The following is a 23,360-nucleotide window of genomic DNA, read 5'->3' as shown; positions in this document are numbered from 1 at the left end:
CATATTACGCCGACCTTAAATAATAATTGGGATAAGGGTAGGAAGATGATGATGATAGAGTTGTCTATAAATATGGATCGCCTGGACACAGGATTCTTGGAATTGATCGTTTGATTTACTTAATTGAATGTAAATTAAGAGGTAACCTTGTATTGTTATCATTGGTTTACGCAGGCAGGGTATTAGGGGGTACTAGGTGAGAATGAAAGCAAGTCAGTTTACTAGAAATTAACCATGATGGAATAATTGCATTACTTAGTGATACATGAGTGGATTTATTTTTTAATATAATTTCTTCAAGTAAAGCTTTTTGAAAATTGTAATTTAATATACATATACAGTTTTTTTACCGTAATGAGGGTATCGTAGGGAGGGAGAATATTCACACTTAAATTGGTATGAAATACCTAGTATTATTATCTAATAATAAAATATTTATTTTGTAAATTAAACATAATGAACGTATGTACATTATGTCAAATATTGTTACCAACAGATATTTTTGTGTTGAATACTTGTATCAAACCCTAGTAATTTATGCAAAGTTATTTTATATTTCGCATTACATACATAATATTTTGCATGTAAATGTTAACAAAAATGTTATGTAACATTTTTCTGGACTTTGTACATAATAATTATAAATTTATATTTATGTATTCTATGTTTGAAAGTCGATGGCGATAAAACTGACGATCAAATCACCCGGTCGGAAAGGACATATTATTATAATTAATCAATTAATATGAACTGATTTTTGGTCATATTAATAATATTTACTAAGATCATAAATGTAAAAGTGAGTTTGTTTGTTAACTTGCAAATAGCTTAACTAATTGTTATGAAGTTTGACATTTATATTTTTTTTAATGGATAATGAAATAGTAACCCCGCCTGCACTATCGGTATACGTTGGCGTGATACCAGTGAGAGATGAGCATGAAAGCAGGTCAATTAGCCCATTCTGACGAATGCGATGAATGCAAAAAAAAAACGCCTGGAGGTCGACCTGACAAGGCTTGTTAGCAATGGGGGCATTAGTCCTCATTATTAACAATTCTTTTCCACCTTGGTATATAAGTTAGTACGTAGGAGGACATTGGCTACTTATTGAATCAGTTAATGAACATATTTCGATAGTAAAAATAAAATGTATTACTACTAAGATCCATTCTTAAGATGTCTAGAAGTGATTAGAAAAATAAAGTTTATATTATTATATTTCTAGTTTTTCTACTCTTGCACTAGTTTAAAATGTAAAAAGACTAGAGTAAACTAGAAATATAATCTTATAATCCGCTTGACTACAGTTATAATAATAAGTTAATATCTTTCTTTTATAGGAAGAAATCGTATCCAGCCATGTAATATTAATGAATTTTTATTTGTATATAATAAGTGTCCAAAAGTATTATTTTGTTCTTTTGTATAGTGCTTACTCTTTTAAATTAATATTTACGTATAATTAATTTAAATAGCAATCATAACAAACTGTAGAATTATGTAAAATAAAGTGGTCAGGTCAAGACGTGTGAACTTGATTAAATTTTTAGAATAATTTTCACACTTATCAAATTATTATCCAAATTATTGTATTTATAAAAGATGTAATGAAAATAAGAAATGATTAATGAAAAAATGAATCAAATAACATCAAGGTTTATAGAATGATGACTATATAGGTATCCTAGTTACAAAAGAAATAATGGATTTCTAAAATAAATACTAAACAGTAATAGTATTAAGTAGTAATTTATTATAATTTTTTGTACATTTTGGTAGCCTGTTTACGGAATTCAATAATAATAATATTTAACGTTTCTTCCAGTAGTAAGATGGGTAAGCGTCAATGCCATATCCATAATCGTAGGCATATGAGTACGGTGCGGCGTAGTTTGAGTAAGCCAATGGTTGGTATGCTGGGGCAGAGTAAGTGATAGCTGAGGCAGCAACAGCTGGAGCGGCAACAGCTGGAGTGGCGACTGCTGGGGCGGCGATACGAAGAGCGGGAGTAGCGACGGGCACTGCTGGAGCGGCAACAGGAATGGCTGGAGCGGCTACCGACACTGCAGGAGTGGCGACTCGCACTGCTGGTGTGGCGATGGGGACAGCTGGCGCTGCTACTGGTACTGCTGGGGCAGCGACAGATACCGCTGGGGCAGAATATGCCACAGATGAAGTGTATGCCACGGGCGCCAAGATGCCAGGCTTGGCGGCGGCAATACCCAGAATGGCAGCAACGAATAACTGTAATTAAAGTTAATTATTTTATATAAACAATGAAATTATATAGGCAACATTCTATAAACCTTGATGTTATTTGATTCATTTTCTTATTAATTATATTTATACATATTATATTAAATAAATAACACAAAGTAGAGCATATTTATAGTTTGTTAAAATTACAAAATAGAAGATTATAACACGAATCAACTTAATTTTGAAATAGATTTAAATCTAAATAAAGAGAGTTGTTAAAAAATTACGAATATGAATATAATGGTATAAAGCGAACAAAACTTATCTATTTTATCTCGCACATAACTCACTAAACCCAATTGCATCAATTTACATTAATTAGTTGAAATTAAGATTAATATTTTAAGATAAGTGTCTCATAATTAATGGAAGGAAGTGGAAAATTATAATATTTACATAAATAAATAAGATATTGTTTTTTTTTTGGTAACCACAAAAAAAAAATACGTTAAATAGCAACATCTAAAACTGAAAGTAGTTATTTTGACACATGATAATTACTAACAATATTATTTTAATATAATATCTGATTTATTAATTGAAGCAAAAAATAAATTTCTCATGCAACTATACTGTTATGAATTTTCAGTGGACAATTACTTATTTAACAAAAACAAAATATCTTCTTCAGCAATTGTTATTTGTTATTACGTAGTTTTTTTTTTCTTGTCGACAACTGGCCACGATATTTAGTTAAAGCAGCCGGAGGAATATAAAAGATTCTTCTTTTATATATTTACTTTTAAGGAAAGACTCTGTTAGTAAAATTAAATATTTTATATAAAAAAAAAAAAACGTAAAGTAGATACAACTAAAAAGTGTTTAACTGTTCATATTAAATTGACAGTTGATTGTAAGAATAATATTAGTATAGGAGCCTGATATTCTTTTGTCGTTTTTGTACACATGTCTTACAAAAAAAAAATCAGCTTCATTGGAAGAAAACTATTTTAAAAGGATGCTAAACATTTCGTTTTCACACTTTATAAATATTATATCTGCTGAATATAACTCACCAGTTTGTACATGGTTGTTGTATGCTTTCAGACCGTCGAACTGAATGATGTTAGATTCCTCATAGTCGTTGATTTTTATAGGAACACGGACAAACCGGACTCTTTCTTTTATGTGGTGTTAAGAAGAGTTAAAACTAATCTTAATCGTTTTGACTTAAGGTTCAAATCGCTTATATTTGTACGTAGGCCGAGAAATGCATAAATTATATAATATAATCTAATTTTTTGTCATTTAAACATAAACTCGTCCTATTTGCATTTTAACAAAAAGGATATTCACATTGAATGACGATTATAGTGGCTAGAAACAAACAGATTAACTATATATTTGGTTTATTAGCTCTAAATATTATACAAATGTAAAGATATCCCAAATTTTTAATAGTATCTGCTTTTAGTAATATATTTAAGTGAAAAGATTATTTACATAAATAATAGTTTTCAGTTAAATTCCATGTGCCTGTAATTTATATAAAAAAATCTATGGTAAATCTCTTTCTTTTAAGAGAAATAATAAGTTTAATTTGTTCGGAAATTCGTGTTTATTTTATTCTTTTTACAAAAGATAGACAGCACTACATGTTAGTGTCATAATAATTTTATCAGGATTAGTATACTTTAAAGTGTAATAAAACTGTGTGTGTGTTTAAAAAGGAAGTCGAAGGAAATTGTTGATCATATTAAGAAGTTACTAAAGGTGTAATATATTTGAAGACAACCGTTATATTGAATTTATTTAAGTGGCTATAAAAAGTTTTGTATAGTCGTATTAAAAATGAATTTTGTTTATATATTTGTGTTTTGCTCTTTTCAGAGCAAAGTAATAAACTGTGTTGTGAACATTTTGTGTTACTGAAGCACACGCATGAAAAGAAAAAAATATCTTATTTTTTATTATTTTATATCTTTTTTCTTGTGTATATTTATATATGTCTGTTGTTATTTGTGTGTTGTAATTAATGCGAATCAATTCTTTATCTATCTAAAATTCATGTTATTGTGTATTACACCTAATAAAGGTCATAATCTGGAACTTCTATAATGAGTCTACAGGAATATTTAATTTAGATAAAAGGTCCAGGAATAGATTGATCCGTTAGCAATTCTATTATTAAAAACTATAAACGTGAAAATTTCTATTGAAGGATAAACGAATGGATGTTTGTTAATCTTTCAGGTAAAAATTACTAATCGGATTTGAATGAAATTTGATACACGAGCAGGTTATATTTTAACTTAGCATATAGAGTATGTATACAAATAGTTTTTAATAAATAGAAAATGTCATTGACATTTCGTCTGAATTCAAGTGATTGAAAGAAAGTGTTGACAACATTTAAAACATTGTTCGTAATCAGGCAGCTTTTAATGAGTTTGATAATGTAAATAACTAGAAACTTTTTCAATTCTTTCGATGCTTGTGTTGTATATTTTATATTGACAGTTACGTATTTGGTATATCTTAGATGACTGCATAAATTAAATATAAAATTTTAAGTTTTGATATTCACTTTAGAATTAATATTACCTGTCTTTATCCCGTATGGTTTCGGCAGAAAATAGGCCAACCCTTCCTTTCCCGTGGGTGTCATAAGAGGCGACTAAGGAAGGGCGAGGGATGGGCAGCAGTGCTCATCTTGAAACATCTCCAGCCTAACTGCGGTTGCCAATCCGCCTGCCAAGCGTGGCAACTATTGGCAAAGCCCGCCTTATGGGGAAACTTATGTTCTGCAGTGAACAGTTAAAAAATAATATGTTAATGATGTGTTTATCCAAAATTATTTATCATCAACGGTGACACCCAAATCGCAATCATTTTGAACCATAGCCATATTTTAAATGGTTAATGTACATTTAGGATCAATAAAATTATAATATTCATAGTGCCGAGGACATGCTAAAATATTATGTGACCACGATACATATATCTGTCACTGCCTTGCATTACTACTCCTGAAGGTCTAAGTATGGGTCTCTGTATTCTGTATTAGTATTTTTCGAGATTTTGCTAAAATATAATTAGGTTGAAATATAATATATTTTACTTACATTCATTTTTTTCCAAATTATCTCAACGTTTAAAGACGAAGATTTTTAACCAGTGTGTGTTGCTAGTGCGTTTACCTATGGAATCGAAACATGGTCCTATACAGTTGCCCGTTTACAAAAGCTTTAATTTATTTATGTGAACTACGAAGAGAGCTAAGCTCGGAGTTTCTTTGCATGACAGAATCCAAAATAAGGATAACCGCAAAAGAACCATTCGTGTTTCTACCGTAAAGCAGTTGTGTTTGCATGGTTGTGTTTCGGTTTGAAAGGTCGGATATGGCAGTGAATTTACAGGGTACAGAGAAATAACATCTGAGTCCTCAGGAATGGCAACACATGGAGAGTATCATGAGTGAAACAGTATACTCTGTTATGTACATGGTACTGCTCATGTCTATAGGCGACGGTTACCACTTTCAATCGGTTGGGCCGTCAGCTTATTTGTCGTTCTAAGTTGCATAAAAAAAAACTAAGTGACCGATATAGCCCGAAGGATATATGTAATGATGTATAATATAGAATATTATATGTATAAGTAAGAAAGTAGCAAATTTGTACGGGCAAACACAATGTAGGACGACCCCCATTAGATGGAGTGATGACCTCAAGTACATTGCAGGAAGTTAATAGATGCAGGTGGCTTAGTACCGTTTCTTATGGCAATCTATGAGGGAGGTTAATGTTCAGCAGTGGACAGGTAACGGCTAATATGATGATGGTGTCATCATGAAACGATATACGATAGAGTCAGTAATCAATTAATGGTATTTGGTATTAAAATCAAGAATCATGTGATTGGGTTTAAGTAAAATTTATTACGAAGAGTAGATACTGGAATTTTGTAATGCATCGTAACGTTTATCATCATAGGATGCGATGAAATTTTTTTATAGTTATTGTTATATTATTATATGAAATACTACATACATATACCTACAATGAGATGTAATTTCGGTGATATTTCAATATTATACCGTGTAACTTTTGGGGTAGTTCAGAGAAAAAATTAAATAAGAAATTAATAAAATACATTAATTACAATATAGCAGATAAATTTATTTCATGTTTTATTCCAGATCCAGATTACAGACTTAAGTTCAGAGCAAGACTTTGAATTAGCAAATCAATGTACAGTGTTATAGTACAAATATTTTTTTAGTAAATATTTTAACGTCTCTTCCAGTAATATGGGTAAGCATCATAACCATACGCAACAGGAGCGGCAGCAGAATAGGCAACGGGTGCGATAGGGGCACTGTAAGTTACTGCTGGGGTGGCAACGCGTACTGCGGGTGCGACAGGAACAGCTGGAGCCGCAACAGGAACAGCCGGAGCCGCAACAGAAACGGCTGGGGCGGCAACTGATACAGCTGGGGCGGCAACGGAAACGGCTGGAGCGGCTACGGGGACGACTGGGGCGGCAACACGCACTGTCGGTGCGACTGGCACAGCAGCAGGTACAGCTGCAGCAACGGCGGCCGGTGCGCTAACTACAGCGGGTGATGAATATGCCACGTAATCGGGTTTGGCGGCGGTTAGCCCCAGAATAGCGGCAATGATAGCCTAAAAGAAATTGGTTAATATTAAAAGTTTAAATTGCTTTTTCCATGTTTATATATTTTGTCGCTATATTATATTACACTTATTTTAATAAACATTTAAATTAAGCACGACTAATTTTTATATAATTTTTTAAATTATCAATTGTATGGGTGGTATAAAAACTTACCAGTTTGTACATGGTTGTAGTTTATTTTCAGATCGTCGTATCTGAGTGATATTAACTGATCATCAGCATTTATTTTATAGGGGCAACAAAAACCGGATTTCTTTCTTCCAAAAAACAAATGATAGTCTTAAAAATTAACTTTATTTTTATATACTTAAGATTTAAATTGTTTATATCCCATAAGAGCTAAGAAATACAATAATATTAGGCGTGCGCTAATTTATTGTCATCATGGCTTTGACAGAACTAGTTCATATCAACATTTTTTTTTCATAACATATATATGTTTCCATAATAATATAGATAACTACATAATTATAAAACGTTTGATTTATAATTATGTAATTATGTAATTTTTGTACCTATTTTTATTGGCAATATAAACGTTAAATACTTTTTTCTTAAAAAAAATACGAAGGAAGAATTATAGATTCTTTACTTATATATGTAGGAAATGAGATAAGGGTCTAAATTTCTTCAATCTAAACTTTAACCGAAACTACTGAAACAGGAAATAAGAAACTTGGAGGGCAAGTTTTAATAAACACTGCTAAAAGAAACTTACATTTTTTTTAATACAATTCACGTGTTAATTTTTTATAGTTCATCTTCCACTTAGCTATTATTTTTTATTTACATTTACCTACATAATAAAAACATTAAGTCCAAATTTCTTAATATCTATGGTTACACCTTTAGCAGTTATACCTAAACATACGTAGAGTAAATATCCTAAGGCTTTTAGTACCTAACAAAATTTCTGTTAACATCATTATCTCATTTATGACCTTGTTATCTCATTGTTTGGCATTTCTTTGATATTTACGATATGTAGAACAAACAAATATACATCCGCTTAAAAGGTAGGTAGGTTCATTACACGTCTACGGCTATGAAAAAATATACTCTGTCTCAGTGCTAGCAATAAATCCATCTTTTATTATAGTTATGGGGACCGTGCTATAAAAATTCAATAAAGCCACAATTTGGTGTTAAAAAAAGAAATATTACAGCATATTATAAGAAATATTATAATAGAACAGCATTATATTGAAATATAAGAATTAAAACCATCTGCAATAAACAGTTTTCACATATGCATTCGCATCGCCTTCTATGTCCCGGCATAGAAAAGGCCACCTCTTCTTTTCCCGTGGGTGTGCTAAGGGCGAGGGATGGGTAGCAGCGTTCTTCTTAAAACATCTCTAAAAGCCTAATTGCGACTGCCAACCCGCTTGCTAAGCATGACAACTACTGGAAAAACTCCCCTTATGGAAAAGGCTTATGTTCAGCAGTGGACAGTAAACGGCTGTAATAATAATAGTAAAAAATAAAATTGGCATTCATATAATTATATGATTAGAATCATAATCATTCAATCCATTATTCTGTCAACTTTGCTAATAGGAGCAAAGTTGACAGAAATACGCAGGAAACACAATCTCTTATGAGATATTTATATGAAATGGCTGCAATGCCAGCTCCAATTATCTTTCTTAGTTTTACGTATTCCACGACAACTCACTGTCACTTTTACGATGACGCTGTCTGACCGTCAGGGTGGCAATTAATATGGCTATCCGCATTTTAATTATGGTCATTAATTTGTAGCTTTAGTCCGTTTGCTGATTTTATAATTTTACACTATAGTAATGTCATCTTACTGGCCCTGAATTAATAGTATATTAAATTCCACCTTGTCCGAAACTAACCTATTATTTTGTCCCCTAATTTTAAACTATTCCATTTTCGTGTTAGAATGGCAAACGGCCCATTTGGAAGATAGTGGTAACCATCCCTTAGAGATATGAAAATCATCATTGACATTACAAAATATACTGTAACATTAATGTTAGTTCTTGTACGTCTCTTACTTTTAATTATAGTACAAATATTATTATAATATAATTCTTATCTCATGTGTAAAATCAAAGCAAGTCTGCTCGATTATAAGTGCGTATATAATTATCTGATTTAAGCTAAAAATCTCAGTATATTTTTATAAGTTAATGAAAAACATCCGCGACTTCGTATTCGCATAACATGTAAAGGAAATAATACCAGGAAGTTATTAATTAGCCTATGTATAGATCGCATATGGAAAATTTAAAATTTCTTATCTATTAAGGTTTAACTGTATGTTGATATTACAGTCAGTTTACAGTTTTGCGTCTTCTTTTATGAATTTAAATATAAGTAGTCTTTTAAACAAACATAATTAAATAAAGACATGTGAATTAGGCGCAGAATCCAGTATATCTATTGATAATTTTTGACATTGAGATGTCAAATATAAATCACGGTAGTTATGTTAAATGTCAATTTTGAATTCATATATTACCTTAAACATACTTTATAATATGTAGGTGTTAAGTGAATTATCGATTTGTTCTAATTTTTAGATCTGTATTTCGGCTTGAAGGATATATGGCATATGACAGAGAAATTAAAAGATACGAAGGCCTTAGGAATGATGCATAAAGAGTACCATGGGCATTAGAGTATTTCTGTTATATCTATGTTATTGTTGATATCTGTAGGCAACGATTACCACGGGGGGGGGGGGGATGTGTTAGTAATACGGACTACCAGTCCCACTGTGTGGTCCTCTCTATAGGGATTGTTAGTAATGGAGACTGAGAATCCCATTGCTAGCAATATACCCAACCAAGCCGACCTCCTCGCAGTTCTCCCTGGAAACTATCATGGTTAATTTCTGATGAATTCATCATGATGGGCTAACTGGTCTGTTTTCATTCTCATCTACCACCCTTCACTGGTACTCCGCCAGCGTATTCCGTTAGCGCAGGCGGGGTTACCATACCATTTTCAACCATAAAAAAAGTTCTCTTTTATCATCTCATTTTTAGTAGGAAAACATACAGACTAAGAATGACAGAAATGTAAAACAAAAGAAGATAGAAAATCAGTGGAAAAAAATAAAAAGCCTTTTATGATACGCCACACCACCCCCGCAACTGACCGCCTTTTTTATTCTCACCTATCATCCCTCACTGGTGCCTCGCTAGCATATACTGTTAGCACAGGCGGGATTGTCCTTCCATTATCATCCATTAATAAACGGTTACCACTTTCTAACAGAGGGTCTTCAGCTTGTTCGCACTTGCTCTATGTAGTAGTAGTCTTCAATTCTCTTCATTTCTAGGATGTAGTGAGAGGTAACTATGTGAAAAAATACCAACCGCAATATACCAGTGTAAGAGAAAGAGTTCTCAAAGTGTTGGAGGATTTTTCTGACGTAAATTTAAATCTGGTGTTGTTGTTTATATAAAAAATTTTTGTTTTACTTTTATATTTCATTCACTATTTTGTTTAGCATTGTCAATGTGTAAATGTAATATATTGCTGATAAATTAATATAATTGTACTTCTAAAACCTAATGATTGTTTTATATTTATTTTCACTAGACTCTCTCAAAAAGGACACTTATAATATCGAAGTGAAATTAACTACTTCCCTACTAAATCGCTGTTAGTGAATATATTAATCGAAACTTCATCATTTCTGCCATTATTAGTCCACTACTGGACATAAGCTTCCCCGTAAAGAATGGTCCTGAGATGCATTCCAGGTTGACACTCCATCTAGTGAAAGGTCGTCTATACTGCGTTTGTCCGCACGGCGTCGCCACTCAAGAATCTTTCTTCCTCATTGGTCATCGGTTCTCCGAGTTAAGTGACCAGTCCATTGCCACTTCAGCTTGCTTATCCTTCGGGCTATGTCGGTTACGTTGGTTATTTTGTGTACAAACTTATCTAACACAAAACGTTTTGTACGTAAATGTTAACGGGAGACTCTTGAATAAATTTTATATTTAGACAGGTTTACCGTTTTTTTTTATAAATTTAAATCAGCCCACTTTTGTTTATCAAAGACAACGTAAGTTTTCTTTTGAATTTGTGTTTATTTATCTAGTTCTATATATATATATATATATATATATATATATATATACTAGTAATCTGATGCGGCTTTGCACAGATAGATAGAAATTTCAAAAATAATACAGCCTATGTTTCTAAAAAGTAAAGTTTATAAGTGAAGGATTTTTTAAAATCCTAGTTTATGATTTGCACGCGTTGCAGACCCTAAAGAAACCTCTTTACCCCTTTTTGAAGAATCCCTTGGTAACTTTTGAAAAAACCTCGAAAGGAGGTGGATTCTATAACCTGAGCGTTAGTGGAAGGTGATCTCTGAAACAGCGCTGTGCATGACCATCTAGGCTCTACGATACGGGGTGAACTCTCTATCGATGGCGAGCTGTACAATGGTAGAAAATGGCCGTGGGCATTATATTGAATAATTCCTCAGAGTTTATTCAGAACAAACGAATAAACAATCAAGTCTTTCCTCTTGATACTATTATTAGTATATAAGTGTACGGGTAGATATTACATAATCGATATCTTCATCAATTTTGATAATTCATTTTGTAATCAAATTTCCGTATCCGTAAGATATTAATTTTAGTAACACTGAAGCGACTATTTTTAATAATAATAATTTTTATTTCAGACTTTTTGGTCCATTAAATATTTATTAGTAACAATATTATAAAAACTAATGTTAGTAAATTTACATACACATACACACATACAATATATTAAGCAGTATACAGATAATCACCGCTGCACAATTCCATAGGAAATTGCGCAGCAGCGATTAACGTACACACAATCCAGCCTGCTTGCTATCATACTCAGGATGCTGTTGGTGCTGGCACGTACTCTGCGCACCAGGGATGCACACCTTTTTCGCATCGTGGCATAAAAACAATCTACACGATGCTCAGCGAACATCCCTGACGCGCTACAGAATCACGGCAGCCCCATCAACACCCTGAACGCGTTATTATATTGGATACGGAGGTCGCTGTAGGATTTTTGAGTATATACAGCCCACAGGTTGCATGCATAGAAAGATGTGCAATGTGATCTAAATTGCGTAGTTTACACGACTTTTGACGATTTTTGACGACTGAAAGTTCAGTTAACATGTACCTTGTACACTTGTAGTGTATACACTATAAGTGTACAAGGTACACTTTGCGAAGAATTGTAACCAACCTTAATTGTTGTTTTAAACAGTAAGATAAACTTTATGCAATTTAAAATGGCAATTAAGATAGCAGCTTACCTATCAGAAAGTGATAATCGTCGTCTATAGACATGAACAGTTTCATAGAGATAACAGAGTATACTGTGTCGTCCATGATTCCCCTCATGCGTTGCTATTCCCGAAAACTAAGGTGTTACGCCTCTGTACCTTGTAATTTCATTGCTTTATCCCAACCTTTAAACAGGAACATAGCTATGTAAACATAACTGCTTCACGGTACAAACACAAATGAGACAGAGGTGCATTATTAATTATTTTTATTTATTTTTTAAATATATTTGCATAAAAATACTACTGTAAACGTATGTGAATATTTACATGCCTACTCAGTTATATATAAACTACAGTTTCTTTTTTATTTCCAATACATTAAAATCCAGTAGTTCCTTATTTAAGATTGACACTCACCGAGTGGTTGAAATCACGGAAGTGAAATACATTTTATACAATAAAGGTTAAATAATAAACAAACAAAAGTAATTTTGTAATAATTTATTTTTAAATATAGGAGTCACTTTTGGCATTTGAGTCTGAATCATGAGTAACAAAAGTGAACCAAATATATACACACTGTAGGTAGATATAACAATATTATAATTTTGTCAAACATTTAGGTCTATTATGTAAATATGTAAATATATTTTAACGTTTCTTATAGTAGTAAACGGGGTAGCCGTTGTAACCGACACCATATCCGTAAGAAACAGGTGCTGGGGCGTATCCAGGATATCTGAACGGTGAGTAGGCAGGGTATCCTACTGGACCGACAGCGGCTGGATACGATACAGGAGGCACGGAGTAGCTCACCACAGGTCTAGGGTAAACAGCTGGAGCTGAGTAAGCTACAGCTGGTGAGGAATAAGAGACTGCTGGGGCAGAATAGGAGACTGCTGGAGCAGAATACGGGACGGCTGGGGCGGAATACGAAACTGCTGGGGCAGAATAAGAAACGGCTGGGCTAGAATAGGAAACAGCTGGGGCAGCATAAGGAACAGCTGCGCCTGAATATGCGACTGTTGGGGCGGAATAAGCGACAGAGGGAGCGGAGTAGGCCACTGCTGGGGATGAGTATGCCACTGGCGCGATAAATCCATTGGGCTTGGGCTTGGCATTAGCAAGCGCTAGCACTGCGGCAAAAACGAACTGAAATAAAAAACAAAACATGTATAAGCACTTATTTAGTTATAGAAGTTATTAAAAATAATGAAAATTATATACATAGACTTACATATTTTTTAGCTTATTTGTATCTATACCGATTTTACACCTTGTTATTTAATTACCTTATTACGGGTTGGTCTAAATATTTTTATTTTATTTATATTAATAAAATTTGAAATATATATCTATAAATTAACTATGATCCATACAACATTAAAGTACAGCTTAGTTGCTATTTCCATTATTAAATAATTTATCAAAAACATATTGATCTCTTTAAAAAAGGAGGAGGGTTCAAATCGGTTGTATTTTTATTTATATATGTTATCTCAGAACTTCGTCATTTAAAAAATTATTTCAAGTATGTACATTCAGACTGGTCGCATATTTTTTTTTTATCACAGTTGATTCAGTGGTTGGTTTTTAAATAAAAATAACTGTTTTTGCCACGATTGAAGTTGGGTTTTCTCGTGAATTTAAATCGTAATGTTTATTTAAAATATTACTTGTACTGTCGTATTAGGGACTATTTCTAATTAGGAACATATTAATGTATAATAATTATATGATAAATAATAAATTTTCTGGAGCTACACTAATATTCTGTATTATAGAAAACCAGATTTTGGGAGGGCTAGGTTATGGGGCCACAACTCGAAACTCTAGGCTCGAGGCAATTTATAAATGTTCAAATCTGATTAAGAATCAAACCAATGTTTGTATTACTGTGCCACAAAATAGACAAATTTTTTAACTTACTTATTACAATATTATTAGGTACACATTTTAGAATCACTTAGATGTACCTTTAAGATTAAAAAAAGCAAATATTTAAAATTTTATATATTTATAATTTTGAACTGCACAAAACATTCACTGTATAAGAAATTAACCCCATGTTGTTTTTTTTCTTTTAAAAACTATATCTTGTAATGTTATACAATTTTGTTAAGTTTCGACTCTATTTGTATGTTTTTAAACTATTTTTGTGTTGTAATATAATATTTTATTATTTAATATTAATAATTTACTCACTAATTTGTACATGTTGATGTCGGTTATAGACTGTCAAAGCTTACTGTAGCTAAATATATCGAAGCTATCCGTTATATACAAAAATCATGCAATAATCATATCCCATATAATTTACTGTAGTATGGTCTCTAAAAATCAAACTTGTTATTATAAATTACAAGGTATATTTTCCTATAAAAACGAATTTCTATGAATATTTGTTAGATGAATAAAGTAAATTACCTCCATCAAGGTTATAATAACAGTTGACATCACAACTCTGATATAATTAATTTATTAACGAAGGACATTCTTCTTCTTTGATTGATGTATGAGAAAATCGTGGAACTAACTTAGATGTTTGCATTGTTGCTTTATACACAGGCAATGCGATATTACAATAGAATAGTCAATTGTAAGTTCAACGCACTTGCTGAGGGTTTATAAAATTTTGTTAATTTCAAATACAAAATTATTAGGATATAAAGATAAATAAGTAATCTTATGTATAAATAGACACCTAATAATTATCATTTAAATTCAGGCTTCAAATGCACTATAAATGGATTTTGAACTACAAATGTGGTTAAAAACGATACAGTAAGTAACGGTACGGTAGATAAGTTTCATAAATGAATAATAAATTAAAAATAACCTTTTTACAAACGTAGAAGAAAAGGCTTTTGCAATCCAAAAAAAAAAAAAAATCTTTTTTAGCCCTTTGCAAACCTAAAAAAAAAACTATGTTTAAAAGAATAAACAAAACCAAAAACATAATTAATTGTGCTAGAATTATTTTGTATTAGAAGTTGCAACTGTACAATAAGTAAGTAAATTAAATATAAATTGAATTTAACTGAATAAGTATTTTTTTTGTGCAATATAGAATGGCAAACAAGCTAACGGCCTACCTAATAAATACATACTCCTAAGAAATCTAATCAAAATCAATTTTAAAATTGTACAAAATATTTAAAAAATTTCTATCACTATTAACTGAATTATCAAAATGTATTTGTCTATTGAATTAACAAACTAATAATTTGGTTCTTCTAAAAATATTTTTTACTTTCCATGGGGGACAAAAACAATATATTTTATTAAGTAAATATAAATTTCCAATCTTGTAATTAGTATTTCATTATCAATCAATATTACAAAATCCTAGCGTTATTATTAAATACAAAAACAGGCAAAAACAAGAAAATTCGTAACAACATTCAATTTACCAATATTATTATTATGTATATTATTATATTAATCTATGCCCAACCTATTTATTTGAAATAAGTAAGTAAAGCCGCCATATGGTTCCGGTATAGAATGCGCCTCCTCTTCCTTTACCATGGGTGTCGTAAAAGGCGAATATGGTAGGGGGATGGGCATCAGCTTCCCACTTAAAACATCCCCATTGCCTGATTGCGGTTACTGCCTGCCAAGCGTGACAATTACTGGCTAAATTCCCCTTATGGGAAAGACCTATGTTCAGCAGTGGACAGTTAATGGCTAATAAAATAAAAAAAAAGTAAGTAAAGCTTATTTATACAATAATTGTTACGAAGTGAAATACTTGTTACATATTACTTTACTTTTTATCAAACATACAATCGATATTTCAAAGCTTAGGACATCATAAGGTTAATGAAACAAATATAAACGGTGAGAATGGAATAGAAAGGGCGATGAAATAAACATCAAGCCCACGGGACGAGTCGAAGGTGCACTAGAAATAAATTTTAATTTAGTTTAGTTTTTAGCGTAGTTTTAATAATCTTTTTACCGAGGTCGTCAATTTAATTTCATTAAGCCAAATTTTAAATGTTCATCATAACTAACAGAAACCAAAAGTTTGGTTAGACACTACTTTTAACTTGTATAAGCGGACGAAGACAAAAAAATAAAAATAAAAACATAAAACCTTTGACAGAGATATGGCATCTATTAAGAAAAAAAACAATACGTGCGTGGACGAAATGGCATTCGGAGATTGATGGTTCATATGAAAGGTTGTTGAACTGAAATGGTAATCTGGAAACGGTAATAGTGATCAATTTTCGAGTGTTGGTAGTCGCACACATATTAATAGTAGCGATATTAAACAAAATATTTCTAATAAAATAACCAGTATTATGGACTTCCGCAAAATAAAACCTAGTTAAATAAAAGATCCATTAAAGAAGCATTTTCGGAAATTTTTACTGGAACGGGAAATAAGAGGTTCTCGCTAGAAAATCCGCTATAAACGATTAGTTAAATAATAAATATGTATCTCAATTTTCTTATTGTATTTTTTTTAATATCAAATTTATTTTATAATTACTGTGAAGAAATGTTTATTGCAAATTTTATTATATGTGATAAAACTAGGTCATTTTGCCAAATCGCAGTAGCCCGCGATCCATTAATAATTAAATACATCTATAAAAATTTTGTGTCAATGTTAAAGCTTTCTGCATTTTTAATGTTGCCGACTAAATCATAAATCTCCATAGACAACTGCATTATTAGGTAAACCTTATATTTGTTAATTACATCTACTTTAATGAAGTAATTCATATACAACAACGAATATTTTTATCTATGTATCCAACCGTTTTTTTCTAATAATATCCACAAAGGAAATTCTTAATTTGTGTATATTTTTTTGTGGTAGGTAGATATACAAATTATCATTATATCGACAATTCATAATTTTTATGTTTACTCCCTTTCATCCTGAATGTTGTGACGCTTGACTTTGCTGTTTTCTTTTGCAAAGCAAATAATATGTAGGTGCATGTTGTAAAGCAAAATTCAAATCTCGATACATGAATTCGCGTTCTAAATCCAAATATTTTAAAGGCTTAGATTATGTATATATATTATATCTATAGAGCATCGACACAAAAACGGGTCAACTAATTAAATTAGCTGATTTATATTTTTTATTAACGTTCTATATGCTTACGCATAAAATTATTTTTCTATTTTTAATTATTTAATAAATAAAATAAGTTTTTACGCATTATAAAGTCGCAGAATTTATAACACTGAATAAATATAGTCACTCATACTCATAACTATTTATCACGCAAAATTTTTTAAAAAAGTTGACCGCTTTTCTTGCAATATTTGTATGGAGACACTATCTATATAATCTAAGTTTAAAGGTTTGTGTGTGTATTTATAATTGAAGGACTTTTTTGTGGAACAAAATGTTTGTTATCGAATTTTGTTCTTTATACTGTGGTATTCTAAATGTAACAGACGGGGAAGAAAAGTTTTTCAGTGGCAATCTCGTGCAGGCAAATGTAGTGTAGAATGAACTCCCACTAAATGGAGTAATGACCTCAAATGTATTGTAGGGAGTTAATGGATGCCGATGGCTCGGGATAGTTCTTTTTGACAGTCTATGGAGAAAGCCTATGTTCAATAGTAGACAGCTAACGGCTGATATGAGGATGGTGATTTTAAATGTAAACAGATCACAGTCTCACGCATGATCACTGTAGACTTTTTATATTTGTTTAACTTTTAATTTGTTTATCTTTCGTATAATATTATCAAGGGCCAAGTGTAAGGGCTAAAACACCATAATACAGGGCATTTTAGTATGGATTCTGTCCTCTTCCAGATGTACAATACATATTTTCAACTAACTAGTCGATACAACTGAACTGACACTTATAGTTAAAAATTTAGGTTAAAATAATAAAAAAAAAAAAAATTCTAAAGGAATATTTTCTTATAGTTCGTTTATTGCCTCGTCTCAATTTGCCATGTAACTGTCTACTGCTGAATATAAACTTCCCTATTGGGGGGATTTGCCAGTAGTTGCCACGCCTGGCATGCAGATTAGCAACCGCAGCCAGGCTTTAGAGGTGTTGTAAGAGGGACGCTGCTGCCCATTCTTCGCCCTCCCTTAATCGTTTCCTATGACACCCACGGGAAAGGAAGGGATATAGATATATTAAGTAATATTCAAAGAAATACATAAGTATATTAGCAAACAATTCTTTATTTCAAACTCACATTTTTAAGTGCATTGATCCTATAACAAATAAATAGTCAACCTAACTTATCGCTTCTTCCAGTAGTAACTAGGGTAGCTGCTGTAACCGTAGCCGTAGGCAGCACCATATGTAGACACACCAGAGAGAGCGTAGGGAGTAGTGTAACTAGAGTATCCGAAGGGAGAGTAGGCGGAGTAGCCGGCGGAGTAGGTGAGAGGAGCGACGGCAGCGGTAGCCACTGCTGGGGCGGAGTACGCGACGGGGGCAACGGCGGCGGTGGCAACAGCAGGGGCAGCGAACGTAGCTGGAGCGCTGTAGGCGACAGGGGTGACGGCAGGGGCGACGGCAGAGGCGACAGCAGGGGCGACGGCAGTGGCGACGGCAGGGGCGACAGCGGGGGCGACGGCGGTGGTGATAGCCGGGGCGGAGTACGCAACTGCTGGCGCGGAGTAGGCCACAGCGGGAGCTGTGTATCCGAAGGGAGCACCAATTATGGCGCTAGGCTTGGCGGCGGTGATCGCCAAAACGGCAGAGAGGACCAGCTGTAATTAAAAAGTAACATTAATATAACGATTCAATGCCATGATCAAATTAAATGTTTTTTTTTTGTTCCACTTGAAATAATAAATAAGCTGACGGAGCACCTGATGAAAAGTGGTAAACATCAACAATATACATGAACTGTAGTGTCCAGGATACCTTTCATACGTTTCCGATCCTGAGACCTAAATTACGATTATTACAACAATAAAAATTAACAAAATGCTTTTGATTGCATAATTTAGAGTACCTACTTTAAGTATATTGTTAGCATATTTTCTGTTTTATTTATTTAATACTTTAATGTTATTTGAATAAAATGTAATATAATATAATAAAATATTCAATAGTTATTTGGTGCCTAAACTAAGTAGGTACATAGTAAAAAAGTTGTTAATTATTAGTTGCATTAAAATTTGTTACTTTAAAAAATATACACAGTTCGCTTACCAGCTTGTACATGGTTGTGTTTTGATTTCAGACTACAATATCTGAGTGATACTGGGATCATCCCGTTCTGCTGTTTTATACTAAAATTCTAAAACCGGACGCCTGAACACAAGAATTTTTTTCTAGTACTAAAATAGACTTTAAGCTCTTGTTTTAAGAGTGATTCCTTTGGCAAGTCATATCGACGATTAATATATAAAAATTTTAATAAAGATTTATACATTTTGTGACACGCGATGGATTCAAGGCTGATTTGCCAAATCGAGTATAAAATATATTTTACACGTAAGAAGGGCATCTTTCTAACGTTTACATTAATTAGTATTTAGAAACAGATTATTATGAATATATTTTTATAGAATAAAGATTTATTATATTATTACTAGCTGACTCGGTAAACGTTGTTTTACCTTATACATTATTTCTAAAACTATACATGAAAATATATCGTACTACAATTATTATATTCGATTGTCATCTTGCAACCCTTTTGCGGCATATAAAAATTGCGATTAAACAACAGGGGTTAATCGTAAAAGTGTGAAAATTTGAATTTGTATTTTTCAATGCTAAATCATAATAAAATAGAAATAAAAAGAATTTACAAAAAAATAAAAGAAAAAATTTAGGGGTGACCCTTATTATTGAGAGGTACGAAAAACATATGTTGGCCGATTCTCAGACCAACCCCATATGCACACAAAATTTCATAAAAATAGGTAAAGCCGTTTTGAAGGAGTTTGGTAACAAACACCGCGACACGAGAATTTTAAGATTTCAGCCGATAACTGTTCACTGTTGAATTTAAAATTTCACTATAAGGGGAATTTGTCAATAGTTACTACGCTTGGCAGGCGGGTTGGCAACCGCAGTTAGGCTTTTAGAGATGTTTTAAGAGAGACGCTGCTGCTCATCCCTCGCCCTTCCTTAATCGACTCTTACGACACCCACAATAACGAGTAACGTTTAGTTTATATATTTTTGTAAGATTTCGAAAGTGGCAAGTTAGCATACAGCCCATCTTATGATAAACGGACACTGTAGCCTATCGACGCCTATAACACTAGGGTGTCACGTGCGCGTTGCCGATCTTAGAAATTTTAATACACCCTTTTTGAAGAACCCCATTCTATAGTCTCTAAGAAAACTTAGGCAGAGAGCTCATTTCACATTCAGAATATTCGCGGGAGAAAATTCCTTTGAAACCGGTAGGTATTAAAATTATCGAGACACTTAATAAGTGTTGAATTAATTTCCTAATCATAGGTTTAAATCGTTTCGCAATTCAAATGAGTTAAATAATCTTGTGTCTGCGTATATTTAATAATTTAAATTATTGCCTTGTAACGAAGAAACCGTAACTTTAGTAATAAAATTAACATGGGATTAACACTGGGGATAAACTTGCAATAATAATTATCAAAATCAATAACAAAAATAGATGAAGAGGAATTGAAAATCTCCTTTTTTGAAGTCGCTTAAAGATTTTATATTAAAGAACCACTCTTAAAAAAATGCATTGCTCAGGAATCAAAGATTAATAGTAGATATTTAATATATATTAATAGTAGATATATAAAAACATTTGTGTAAATTAACAAATGTTTTTATACGTTGATTAGTAAATGAATAATTTAAACTTTATAAGTAAAGAAAAAAACCTTCGTCATAAATTTTGTTTTTAACCCACTTCAAGTATATATTTTCAAGTACAATGGTAAAGAATGGACACTGGGGCAGAATTCTTGTAAAATCAATTCGTTCAAATATAGTTGGAATACAGAAGAGACATTTCCGTGAGAAAAGTTTAAAAAATGTTTTTATTTACTTTTTTCTTCTACTATTAGTACTTACTACTATTATACTCTGTAGGAATTGGCATATAAAAAGATATTTAATAACATAATAACCTCCTAATGGGCGTATGTCCTCCCCGTAAGAGAAGAACATTAGCCTATTATGACCACGGGAGTTCTGCAGTTTGTGACAGAATTATGGTTCAAGATTTCCTTCTCATGCTTATATAATATTATTAAAAAGATACCTTATTCCACTCGTAATTCTGCTGTGAAGTACAATTTTTTACGCCAAAAACACTTGCATTTCATTTGCATTGCATTGTTTGTCTGTTATGGGTTAAAGAATGAGATGTGGCAGTTAAGTTACAGGGTATGAAGGCACAACATTGTAATCCCCAGAAATAACAACGCATGAGGGGTATCATGAGCATAATAATGTATTCAGTGGTATCTATAGTATTGTTCATGACTATAGGCGACAGTTATCACTTTCCATCAGGTGGGTTGTCAGATAGTTTACCATTCTAAGTATCATAAAAAAAATTATATTCTACAGAGTTCTCTTCGGCTCTTACGCTACTCTAAAAAGGATAAAAAGGAGTGGTAGCACATAATTACTTTATTGCCATACGGAAGTATTTCATAATTATAAATTAAATATTTAATACAATGACGTTTCGAAGACATTACGATTTAACGACTTCAGAACTAGCACTATTCAAGGATTAAACATCTAATGGCGACAGAGTGGATATGATACGATGGTGCAGTTTTTATTACGGGAATTCTTCTGATCGTCAAAATCATAACAATATTATATATAAATTTAATTTCATGATGAGCACACATTCTTAAAAGATTAGCTTCCAGAAAGCCAGTTTATTTTTTCTTAGTTCTTTTTTTATTTATATTTACATGGTTGAAGAATTAACACAGGTTACCCCTGTGTTAATTCTTTACTACTTTATGTTTTTCTCTGATTGTTTTATCCAGATATATAATTTTTATATACGTAACTATGATATCGGAAGACGTAGATTTTTTTACATATGAGTAGTAGAGTGTATTTTAAATATATTATATTATATTTTTTGTGATAATGTGAACCTAAACATCAGAAAGAATTTAAATAAAACTAACAACCAAAATATTTTAATAGGATATTAATCTTTTAGTATGTGTGGGCTTTTATTACAAGAAGTTTAAAGAAACCTAATCTAATTTTTAATATAAAAAAATGATCGAACGAGTATATTCAATTAACATCCGGTGGCCTTGCTTCAGAATACCATATAATGATGATCAGTGACCACCACTCTTTGCATAAATAAGCAACATAAATATGCAAATTTTCATAGGTCCGTCTTAGATATATATATGTATATCTATATATAGGTAATAATAAATATGATAATCTATTTCCATGTTTAATTATAGATAGTCTTAAATTCTCTTTACTATTTTCTGTAGTAGACTACTAAGTTATTGTTTATCAAGCAGGTCTTTCGAGATTTTATTTCTGAATTAAATATAAGAAAAATTCAAACTCTATTTTGCCCATACGAAATCTGTTTATTTCTTCTTTTCTTGTTATATTCTGACAACTCTCAATTTTAGTAATAGAGTTTTATGGACCCTTCAATATCGACGTGTAGTTGAAACTGAAAATTTGTTACATATCTTGAAATTTAATCCACCCGATGTTAAGTCCGTTAAATATACATATATTCACACTGTGCTTTAAAGTTTAAATATATAAGTTTCTATGACAATATGGGGGGGGGGGTACAATGATGGTAAACAAATAATCCAATTCTTCTAGGTAATATTATAAATGTAAATGTTTATTGTTATACAATTATGTTTAAAAATAAAAAAAAATGGGTTTTTTTTTAATAATAGGTGATAATGGCGTGGCAACTCCACCCGCGCTATCAGTGTACACTGGCGGGTCACCAGTGATAGACAACTGATGAGGCTGAAAGTAGGTCAGTTACCCCATCCTGACGAATTCAACTAGAATTAACCACGATGGTTTCTAGGGGGAACCATGTGGAGGTCGACCTAACAGGATATATGCTAGTAATGTGGCTTCTTGATCCCATCACTAACAATCCCTCCCCCCCCCTCCTCCGGTTTGAAGGGTGGGATGTGGTAATGAATTTACAGGGTACAGAGGAATAACACCTGAGTCCTCTGTAATGGCAG

The 23,360-nt window shown here is 32.1% G+C and overlaps 2 protein-coding genes across 2 annotated transcripts; both read right to left on the bottom strand.

Moving 5' to 3' along the window:
- Positions 1-1,733: 1,733 nt before the first annotated feature.
- Positions 1,734-7,118, bottom strand: LOC113517665 (cuticle protein 16.5-like). The gene is made up of 4 exons (XM_052899040.1): positions 7,057-7,118; positions 6,500-6,890; positions 3,289-3,383; positions 1,734-2,247 (listed from the first exon to the last, which is right to left on the bottom strand). Exons 1-4 carry the CDS (start codon positions 7,066-7,068, stop codon positions 1,813-1,815), a joined length of 933 nt encoding a protein of 310 aa, XP_052755000.1. The 5' UTR covers positions 7,069-7,118; the 3' UTR covers positions 1,734-1,812.
- Positions 7,119-12,673: 5,555 nt separating this feature from the next.
- LOC113516474 (cuticle protein 16.5-like) lies at positions 12,674-19,409 on the bottom strand. Its single transcript, XM_052899038.1, has 3 exons — positions 19,354-19,409; positions 18,432-18,905; positions 12,674-13,339 (listed from the first exon to the last, which is right to left on the bottom strand). The coding sequence occupies exons 1-3, from the start codon at positions 19,363-19,365 to the stop codon at positions 12,839-12,841; spliced, it is 987 nt and encodes a 328-aa protein (XP_052754998.1). The 5' UTR covers positions 19,366-19,409; the 3' UTR covers positions 12,674-12,838.
- Positions 19,410-23,360: the final 3,951 nt, after the last annotated feature.

The sequence above is a fragment of the Galleria mellonella genome, unplaced genomic scaffold, assembly GCF_026898425.1.
Source record: "Galleria mellonella isolate WM207_F2 unplaced genomic scaffold, CSIRO_AGI_GalMel_v1 utg55, whole genome shotgun sequence".
Classification (NCBI taxonomy): domain Eukaryota; kingdom Metazoa; phylum Arthropoda; class Insecta; order Lepidoptera; family Pyralidae; genus Galleria; species Galleria mellonella.
The sequence above is the reverse complement of the archived record's forward strand: the minus strand, read 5'-3'. Positions and strand labels throughout refer to the sequence as shown.